This window comes from Geospiza fortis, unplaced genomic scaffold (genome assembly GCF_000277835.1).
Source record: "Geospiza fortis unplaced genomic scaffold, GeoFor_1.0 scaffold366, whole genome shotgun sequence".
NCBI lineage: Eukaryota > Metazoa > Chordata > Aves > Passeriformes > Thraupidae > Geospiza > Geospiza fortis.
This window is the reverse complement of record NW_005054342.1, coordinates 3,014,940-3,026,227: the sequence shown is the minus strand read 5'-3', so window position 1 is coordinate 3,026,227 and position 11,288 is coordinate 3,014,940. Positions and strand designations below refer to the sequence as shown.

The 11,288-nt window shown below is 39.6% G+C and overlaps 1 protein-coding gene across 1 annotated transcript in view; it reads right to left on the bottom strand.

Moving 5' to 3' along the window:
• Nucleotides 1-1,732: 1,732 nt before the first annotated feature.
• The window catches only part of DHRSX (dehydrogenase/reductase X-linked), a 131,595-nt gene continuing 122,039 nt past the window's right edge, over nt 1,733-11,288 (bottom strand). The window contains exon 7 of the mRNA XM_005422684.2: nt 1,733-2,187. Coding sequence (XP_005422741.2) covers nt 1,969-2,187 — 219 coding nt within the window. The 3' untranslated portion in view covers nt 1,733-1,968. The remainder of the gene's footprint in view (nt 2,188-11,288) is intronic.

Here is an 11,288-nt window from a genome sequence, read left to right as displayed (position 1 = left end):
TTTCCCTGTGTATCTTGAAAAAAGAAAATGCAAGGACATTTATAAGATTATGTAGCTCTTTTAGATGACACCTAAAATCAGCAAGATGAGAGTAGGGTAGACCTTATTCCATTGACAATGAGACCTCAAGCTCCCTAGACAAAGATCCCATGCTTGGAAAGACTCACTGAGAAGACATCAAAGAATCACAGAATGGCTTGGATCAGAATGGACCTTAAAGATCATCTGTTTCCAACTCCCCTGCCATGGGCAGGGCCATCTTTCACTAGACAAAGCACCATCCAACCTGATCTCGAAAACTTCCATGGATGGTTCACCCACAGCTAGTGTGGGCAACCTGTTCCAGTGCTTCAGCACCCTGACAGTGAAGTATTTCTTCCTAATGTCTAACCTAAGTCTTCTCTCTTTCAGTTTAGAACCATTACCCCTCATTCTATCACTACACTGCCCAAGCCCCTCCCCATCTTTCCTGTATGCCCCTACAAGTACCCTAAGGCTGCTGTAAGATCTGCCCAGACACTTCCAGATGTCTTTGTGAGACTTAAAATCTTGACTGAAACTGTCCGTGGAAGTTTCTCTGCAAATTATTCTCATGGTTTACCAAACCATTCCCATTAAAATATTTCTATCTTCAATCTAGTTTTTTTCTTCTAGTTATTTGAGCTTGTATAAATTCAAACTACCTTTGTACTGCCCAATGTCTGTTTAGTTTTTTACTCCATGGATGTGATAATTCTTAAAGATTGTCTTTGGTAGATACAGGTGGAGTTTCCTGAACTGTACACAACTGAAATGTGTTCAAAACTGATAGCATCTGAACCAACTGCTATCCCACTGAGGGGGGAAACCCTAGTGTTTGCTAAAACTAGCTTCATAAAATACATCAGCTCCACACTCAGAGACAGTCAAATAAAATTTAAAATAAAACAGTTGCTAGGAAATTTCAGGAAAGACATACACAACTAAAGGGAAAATACTCTCCTGCTCCTATGAAAGTTGAATGAGTAGGCAGGGGCTATTCTTAAAAATGGCCAAGACACAGTTTAGGGAGGATGCATTGTACATCTCCAGAGAAAGGAAAAAGTGGGCTGGCATGAATTACTGTCTCTTCCAAACTATGAACTCTAGTTCTGAAACTAATATGAACTAGGATCAAAACCAACAAAAGAAGGTGATCCTCCATGCAACAGTATATGAGTGACTGTCCTTGTCAAAGAAAATGAATGAAACTGCAGATGCAGCACTACAGGGGTTCAGGAGAAAAGGGGACAAGTAAATCTTAGCCCACTGACAAGACAATAGGCTGGCTGCATCCTCTGCCAAAGCCAGTGTTGCCATGATGATGTTTGATCCCTTCCTCACCTCTGTAGGAGAGATGAACTTAAACTGGAAACAAGTGAATTCAGTATCCTGTTTGAAGAAGACCTTATTTATTTACTTTTTGTTGTTGTTCTGACCTTCAGTTAGTACCTTTGGATAAAAGCTGACATATAAAACTGACTTTAAGACAGAAATAACATCATGATCATGAATGCTAAATTTCTGCATTAGAACAAGCTGATGAAAGTGTCTTAAAAATTAATAAAGCTTAAGGAAATGAAGCTGCAACTTTAAAAACTGATTTAAAAGAGTAATTTATATGTACAAAGGTGGTTTAAGTTCAAAAACCTCCCAGCACAGCATGCTCAAGCATTATTTTTGTTGAACAAAACAATGAAAACTCATCTCTGCACATGTTTAAAGATTGTATTTTAATCACGGACTGAAACAGAATGATTTACAAAACTGATGGTTAGATTTAAAACCAACCACTACACCTTTCTGTGGGAATATTCCCCCCACACCCTATCAGATTAGGGATTCAAGTGAAGAACAGAGCTGTTCACGTTTGCCTTTGGGACTGAACAGTGATTTCCAGGATGATGACTGATGCTGCAAGAATTCACCTAAGATGCTTTTCAATGCATTTCATTTACCCAGCTGAAAGTGGCTTCTTCTAGGGAAGCCTTCATCAGAAATCCCAACCATCTTGCAGCTTTCTGTCCAGAGCCTTCTCTGCAGCTCCTCATCATATGCTACGTCAGCCGATTTTGTCCTTTTCTCGTTGTAGAGGTAGCAGCCACCAGCTCCTTCCATCTCAGGTGATACTGCTGCATAGATGGTTGTAGAGGCTCCTTCCTCTGGGGTCTGCAGAAACAAAAAAAACCAAATCCAAGTGAGACAGGTATAGCAGAAGAATTATATTACCACCATAGGACCTTATCAGTGACAAACATCTTCCCTAATTTTGCTATACACTTCTGGTCCTTTTGCAAACCCGAAGCTTGAAATAATAAGAAAGTCACTTATTCAATTGGCAGAGTCCATTTCTTCAATAGAGCTATTTTAAAATAGCTTAAAGCCAGAACAGATATATGGAAAACTCCAGTCTATTTTTTGAAGAGTTAGTCAGATGGAGCATACAAAATAATTGATTTAGCTTTCACAGTTAGACCTAATAAACCCAAAAGCAAGCACAAATATTAAAATCCTAGTTTAATTATTCATTTTGCAAGGATGAAAGGGTCTGTGCTTTGCCTTAAGAAGATGAAGGCTATGCTGTACATGCAATGTGTTCATTGTAACAACAATTGTGACATGAGCAAAGGATCATGGAAACCATGACAGCAAATTAAGATTCTGCAGTTCAGTCCAAGCAGGCAGGTAAATGAGGGAACTACATTTTAGACACAGCACAGTTATCAGGGTTCTGCTCTTGCATAAAGCAAAATGGTGAACAATCTATTATGTCTGATATACCATGAGTATTAAATGAAAATTAGTAAGTGAATAGCTTAGAGTGATAACTCCTTTCATCCTGAGCATATGCAAAAATTTTACATTCTGCATTCAGAAGAATCACACAGCTACCGCTGAAATTATTTCTGTGGCATTTTTATTCTAATTAAAGGAAATATTTAAAACACAACATTTGATATGCTTTACCTTTATCAGCGATATAATTGTGATCAATGCCTGCTAGATAATAATGTATCATTTTGCAATCCTTGCAGTCATTATCTGAGGCATTAACAGTACTGATGCTGCTCAGAGCTTTGTCTGCAGCACCTGACAGGATGCCTTTTCCTGAAGAACTCACTTGATGAATGAGACAGTAGTGAATAGGTTACTCATTGCCTTATAAAAACTAATAAATCTAAGTAATTGGAAGATTTTTGCTATGTTTGGTTTTTTTAAGAAAATTATTGCACTATGATATTCTGTCTAAAATCACTTAAAAATGCTCATTTATCTTGGTTTAGTACTTTTCTGCTATTTCACCCTTCTTTATCCTATGGAAAATAGTGCTTATTCATACTCACTACATTGTGTAAATAACATAAAGGGCCTGCACAATTCTTTGCTCATAGAGTGGCTAATATAATGATCAACTATGAACAGCAGTATAAAATATCTTGATATTGTAAAGTTGCAGAACGATGAATATGAGCATTCCTACTTTTATATAACTTTTTCTGGGTGACAGAGAATAACCAAAAGGTTTTTTACGTACTCTTGTTCTCTACTTAAAAAAAGTAGTGACACAGATAAACCATTACTTCATGTGATGGTTCACTGGACTTTATGTTCCTGCATTTAACAGCTCTCCAGCACAAACAGGCATAAATGTCAATATCACGACTCCCAAATCTTCATGACAACAGCTCAACACTAAAATGCTGTAGAAAAATTGCCTGTGGGTGGAATTTGTGTGATTATGTTCTGATGAGCAGGGCTCTCTACCACCTCAGAGACTGGTCTGTATGGATATTGTTACAGCATCAGAAATACCAGGCTGCCTCTGCTGATTCAGTGGTAAGGTTCTCCCGGGATATGCAGAATTTTTTAAGATTTTTACTTTTGATGATATGCCAGTTAAGTTCCCAGCCAGAGGAGATCTATACCAAGAGGGTGGTAAACACTGGAGCTGGCTTCCTAGAGAGGTGGGTGGTATATGCCAAGCCTGTCAGTGGCATTTGAGCAGGGATTTGAATAATGCCTTTAAGAATGTGCTTTATCATTTGGTCAGTCATGAACTGGTCACTGCTGTTGCAGGTCCTTTCAACTGAAACAGTCTATTCTATTCTCTTCTATACAAAATTATATCAAATATTTTAAATAAAGGTTATGCACTGGTTGAAAGTGCTTACATGCCCACACTGTGACTTATAAGCACAGCAGCACTGACCATCCATTAAAGTCAGCTTGTGTAACTTTTCATATGATTTATTTTGCTCCTCCCATCCACCATATGCAATATGCCGAATTGAAAGGTCTGTGTTAAATTCCTGTTTAGCTTCTACCACCTGATGCTAGAAGCAATTATCTAAATATACAAAGAAAAAACCCAACTATACTGTATTAAGGAATTACCCATCATTTGAAGCATTCAAGGCCTGGTTGGATGCAGCTCTGAGCAGCCTGGTCTAGTGGAACACCTCTCTTCCTATGGCAGGAGGGCTGGAACTAGTTGGACTTTAAAGTACCTTCCAACCCAGGCCATTCTATGATTCTAAGATTCTAGATATTATGGAAATATAATAAGGAAAACAAGTTTTTCAGTACATCAGAGAGTGAGATGCTTGTGTGTGACTAAGGAATTGTCTTATTCTATCTTCTGAGTGCTTAATTAATGATGGAAGTTTTATTTTCCCTTTCTCTATAATCTCTTCATTGTTTTGGCATGTTTTCTGTTTTAGTGAAAGTAAAAATGAAACCCTGCAGCAGGAGCGCCCTGCATTTCCTGCTGGGAGTTTGACCAATTTGCTTTTAGAGGCTGAAGTAAAGAACATGCTGTGATTCCTTCTCTGGATCTTGTCCGTGCCTACTGTGAGAGCAACTGCACATCAACACATACAGCTGAGTCTCTTTCTGGGAAAGTGTTGGGTCTACTACACACCCAAAAATCAACTGCAACAAAGAAAGACACACAGACATATGCAGACATCCTGTCTGTGCCTCAGTGCCTGAGGACCTCTTGGGAAGGATGAAGCTGGCAGCAGCCTGCAACCACTGGAGCAAATAATGGGTATCTGGACAAGGACCAGGATGAATTGTTCCAGCAGTGGCAGACTCACTCCTGGTTGCCAACTTGCCTTTGAAGAGCTTTTCCATAGCTTTTCTTATACCACATGATAGGCCATCAAAAGATGAGGAGAAACCACAAAGCCCTTAGAGAAGAAAATGGCCACAAACAGGAGACTACTGCCAAAGCAACACATCTGACCCACCCTTTGATGCCAGTGGCTCTCTAGGAAGGAGAGCCCCTGATAAAAGACCAGAGAAATCATCAGCCAATGGACAAATATCTTGACCTATAAAACCCCAGGATATTTGTCATGATGCTCTATGCAAACATACAATACAAACCCAACTACACTACATTAAGGAATTAGCCATCACTTGAAGTGTACAAGGCCAGGTTGGATGAAGCTCTGAGCAACCTGGTCTAGTGGAAGATGTCTCTTTCCATGGCAGGGGGGTTGGAACTAGATGGAGTCTTCCATGAAATATTATACCAAGAGTTCCAGGCAGACAGGAAGCAATAGCAAGTATAATTCTAATCACAGGGGAAGATTCTTACACATTGCCAGTGTAAAAAAGCCTTTAAAAACAATAAAATAATAATATTCGTATATACAGAATCAGTAACCTCTTGTTCATTAATTGACTGGACTTGTCTTAAGAGAAGTGGTATGCCTATAAATTGCACAATGATTCTTCACTCTTCAGGTGCCCACTCATTGGTGTTGAATTTTTTTTAAATTGGATTTATGTTTACAAACTGTTATGTTATTAGTATCCAAGGAACTGGAATTAATGCCTTTGTAATATACAAGTAAAACTGATTTCTGCTTAACTTCTTCCTAATGAAATTCTGAGCCTGTATTTCCCTTTGCTGGTTATAGTATTGATCACAATTTTTACTTTCTTTTTCAATTAACTTTATGTTTATCTTCAACAGTAAATAAAGGTCTGATTGAGAGTACACATCTTTGCTCCTTAGATGTATAAGTTTTGGAAGGAGAGAGAAGATAGCCTGTGACTGGCTTATTTAAGCAAAATGTAGCCTACATACATAAAATGACATTATTTTGGCACTAACTATTCCCAAAGAAAAAGCCTTTTTCTTTTTATGGAAGCTCTGATATTTCTTTTTTTTTTCTTAAATATTCATCAATTATAACTCATCGACAAAGAATAATTGTCTCTCAGTATGAAATGGAATATTCTGTTCTAGGAAAACTGGGACAAGTGCTAAGAGGGTTTGTATTTTAGTCTTGCTTTTTTAGGACTTGATAGTTCACGCACTTTGATTAATCCAATTTTAAGGGACATATAATTTTGTCAATACTAAGTGCTAATTCTTGCAAAATGTGTTAGCTGATAACAGTCAGTTCCTACAGCCATGTCACCATGAAATTTTACATCCTTTCCATTTGTCTAGAAGAGGGAACAATAGCTTAACTCTTTAGAAATCCTGCGTCTGCATCAGTTTCATGTGATGGTTTTGTGGTGCTTTCCATGATAATCCATGTACTCATTCATTTCCACCTTCACCTAAATTCATAGCTCAGAGTCCTGGGTAGACAGTGTATTATGCTCATCAGAAACTACAGAAAACTGGATAGGAACAAGTTTAATAAGCTCCCTTATTCCTCCTCTGTAATCACTTAATTTTCTCAGTACCGCTTGCAGCAGCTACCAGCAAACAGTGACAACTGTTCTATGCGTCTTAAACACTGTGACAAATAGCTTGAATGGACAGCCTGCATATTCTTGTATTTGTACTGGCTAACAGAGTTGGCCATAAGATTGAAAGAGAAGCAGTGATACAAGCCATGGTATCAGGGGACTTAAGACTTTGGGATAGCTTCCCCTCATCCCACTCAATCAGAAAATTGTACTTTATTCGTATTTCATTAATTCAGGATTCTGCCATCTCAAGAGATTATGGGAGAGAAGGTTGGGTGCACAGGACAGAACTGCTGGAACAATCAGTCACTGACATCACAGCTGAGTTTTGAGACCTGAACAAGGGGTCAGAGAGATGTGCACACAGGACTGCCTGGTAAGCTGGAAGATAAACTAATGCTGAGGAAAAACCTGTTAAAACACCTTTATCACTATAATTTGTGCTGTAGAATACATCAAGTATTGATGGAATAACCCTCATCAGCAACATTAGGTAGACTGCTGTAGGAACTTTCATCAAAAATGGGCTTATAACACTGGTCTTAGCTCATGTGCCATTCATTAAATCATGCACTTTTCAGTTCATGTGAGAAATCTACTCATAAACTGATGAGTATGAGCTTGCAGATATTTTTTGGTTTGGTTTTCTTCTTGCCACAGGTGCTCATGGTGTTCGCTCTGTGGCTTCACTTTTTTTAAGAGAGTGAGTTCCATCAGACCTTTCCTGGAGTGGGTAACAAATTCCCTGGTTCCAGCCAGGAAAACTCAGAAAGCACTGAACAGGCCATCTTCTGGGCATCAGTACTTGGACACTTTTGCCTGTGTTCTTTCACCTTTCCCAATGATCATTATTCTGGTAATATTCTTTTAAATGATGGCATATTACTGACTTCTGTACTGAAAAATTCTGTATATGGAGGGTTTCCTTGTTTTTCTGTCTTCCTTCAGGAAAGACAATGATCATCTGTGATACCTGAGCAGTACTATACATATACACTGTAGGGGTTAGCAACAACAAAAAGAACATGAAATTGCTCTTACTTGGTACAGCAAAGTCTTTCATCTACCTGGTGGCAGTTAGTGGAGGGGTGACATCCAGCCACCCTCAATGCACTGCTTGACTCTCAACAACAAAGACAAACACAAAACATGGAACAGTTTGAAAAATTTCAGACACAGAGGAGCTGGGATTGTGTTCCCATGAATATTAAAGCAAACAAGCTTGTGAGAAGCAAATTACCTGTGTTCTAGGGTGCTCTGACTGCTGTGATCTGTGAACCACTGAATCATTTCAAAGCCAGGTGTCTTGGGAAGACACCAGGTTACTTTCTGGTGCAAGAGTCTAAGCTGAAATAACAACAGCTGCTGTAGAGTCACAGCCTCCAGGTGAGCACGGGGGCTGTGTGTGTTCAGTGTGCATTGTGTAACTTGCACTGTCTAGACCTCCTAATGTGACTGCTGCTTTGAAAATTCCAGACAAAGAGCAACCCATTCAAACCCTGAGTATGAAAACAAAGGCTAGAAAAGAAGCCATGACGCAGGTGAATGGATGTGTTCAGCCACCTTTGATCAATCAGGCTGCAGCAGCTGGCTTTACGTCCTGGTGACACCAGTGGCCAGGACCAACTGTCAGGTCCCCAGGAAGACAAAGCTGCCAGACAAGTGTGGCAGCACAGCTCTTCAGCCATCTCTGTCTTCACTCAAAAGCCCTGGTTTCCATCTGCTTTCTCTCTTTCCTTCTATTCTTTCATATGTAGCTTGCTATTATGCTATTTCTATCCAATTTCTGCCTTTATAATAGACTAGAAAGAGATATTTTATTGAATATAGTTCTCCCTAGATACCCAGTCAGCACAACCAAATTGATTTCACTTCAATCCCCAACTTGTGACAATGAGAATTCTTTAATAAATTCACTCCACAATAAAATTCTTCTGATTTTGTCTTTGAAAGAAATAGCAGAAATGGTTCAGTTAAAGCGTGAAGCCTTTCTCCTGACGATGTTGTGGCCACAGAGAAATAATTTCTCAATCAAGTTATAAATATGTAATAAAAGATGAAACTCTGATGAATTAGGAACACAAAGCAATTTTCACACTAAAAAATGAATCAAAATTTGGAAGGAAAGGAGCTTTTATAATCTGAATAATTCATGACTATTCGGGGAAAAAGAGAAGTTTTCCCTGAGCACAAAGATACTGAAAGAACAGAAGCAGAGACAGCTGGCAAACAGATACAGAGACTATCAAACCCCAGATCTCCTTTTCTGTTGAAAGCAAATTCTCTGGAAAGACCTTAAAAAAATTCAGGTACACGGAGAGACTGGGAAGTCCCATCTTAGCTTCAGATCAGCCCCTGCATGGGTGGCTAGGATGCCTGTAAATAAGGCAAGCTGTGGAAGAAAGGAGCTGTCCTGAAAAGCCTGTCAGGGTCAGCCTGTTGCTCAGGGAGCCCAAGGAGCAGGCACGTGCCCAGATCCAAACGCCTCATTTCCCATGAATCTTTTGATGGAGTTGGCAGTAGAAGGTTTTAATTGGTTTTGTGTCAGAGATATGCCTTCTGAGAAATCTGTTTTGTTGAAAAATGGCCAAATAGCTCTACTCTGAACCATGGGTGATTCTTGTTGCAGATTCAGAACATGAGCAAAGTTTCACTGAGGAAGGCATCTGCCGTGACTCTGAGCCCTCTTCTTCTACAGCAGCTACTTCAGGCTAAGCAGGTGTGCTGCTTTTGGCTGGGGCAGAGTTAATTTTCTTCACAGTGGCTGGTATAGGGCTGTGTTTTGGATTTGTGCTGAACAGAGAGTTGATAACGTAGAGATATTTGTGTTATTGCTGAGCAGGGCTTAGAAAGAGCCAAGGCTTTTTCTGCTTTTTATTGCCATGCTGGTAAGGAACTTGGGGGTGTGTGGGAGGCTGGGAGGAGTCACAGGTGGGACAAGTGATCCCAAGTGACCAAAGAGGCATTCCAAACAATATGACATCATGTTCAGGATAAAAAGTGGGGGAAAAATGATGGGGGGATAGTTGGAGTGATATCATTTATCTTCCCAAGTCACCATGATGTGTGATGGGGCCCTGCTCTCCTGGAGATGTCAGTTTGCCCATGGGAAACAGAGAATCAATTCCTTTTTTTCCTTTGCCTGTGTGCACAGTTTTTGCTTTCCCTTTTAAATTGTCTTTATCTCAACCCACGAGTTATTAAGGGGTCTCTTACCCCTTCTATTCTCTCCTCAATCCCACTGGTTAGGCGTGAATGAGCTGCTGCGTGGGGCTTTGTTGCTGGCTGGTGTTAAATCACAACAACAGGGCATCATGGGTCATGTCAAATAACATGAGATACTTGTGTTCTCAGGCAGCTGAGTGAAGCTCCTCTTGGCTGGCCAGCTTTCTGGGCTACACTGAAGTAATCTCCATCAATTTCAAGGACCAGCTCCAACAGTGAACTCACTTGTAGGTATTATAAATCATAATAAATATTATAAATAAAAATAATAAAATTATATTTGTATCTTAATTTCAAACTGAATGTCTCTCAGGTTAGAAATGCAATATAATGTTGGTGATGTGAGCAGCATCGTTTGTGGATTCATACTTTGCATTTTCTAAGATATTGAATAGAGCACTAAGAGAACAATGCTCACTTTTAAGCAATTTTGAATAGAAACAAGAACCCAACTTTACATGACTGAATTTGAGCAGGGACTTGAAACTTTGGGTCAAAGTCATTAATCATGACTGAGTCCTTTATTCATTTTGTCAAGTGCATTGAGGAATATTACTTTGCCTGCAGGCTGATCCCTAAGCTTGCTCTGCAGCAGACAGTGATGTCTTCGAAGCCAGAACTGAGATATCACTACAGCCACTGAAATCACTTCACACTTGTTACCTCACTCAGCTCAGGAACTGTATGCAAAATTTGACAGATAGGAGCCTGCTGCCCCAGACATTGCATAAACATCCAACCAGAGACACTCACTTGCTGGAACATCCAGTCTCTAGGAAATAAGACAGGCAATAATAGGCAGAGAGAGATGAAAAAGTATGTGTACTTCACAAAATACTGAAGCCTGTTCTGTGAGGATAACACTCTGCCTGGTTAATGAGCTCTCTGGAAACCAGGTGATGTCCTGCAGCTACCTATTGCTGAGGATGCCTGAGTTAAATCACTGAGAATTGTCCTGGATCCTCACATAATCTGGAATTTTCTGCAACACTTCCATTCAGAGACCCACAAGACATTCATTGAAGCAGATGCACAGGTCAAAAGAGATAAGGAAAGAATGAGTCTCTGAAATCCTAATCCTGATGCCTTGTGCACTAGGCTGTAACTCCTGTGTTTGTAGAAGAAAAAACATCATTTATTTGTTTACTTCCAGCTTCAATTTTCAATGCCTTATCTTACACGAGTACATAGGCCACCCTTAGATTCTTGAATTCTTTTAAAGAAGATAGATCTTGGCAATCAAAACAACACAGCAAAGCACACAAAGAAATATTTGTGTCTGAAGTGGTAGCTGCATTTTTAGCAGCCCCAGAGAATGGGAGACACAG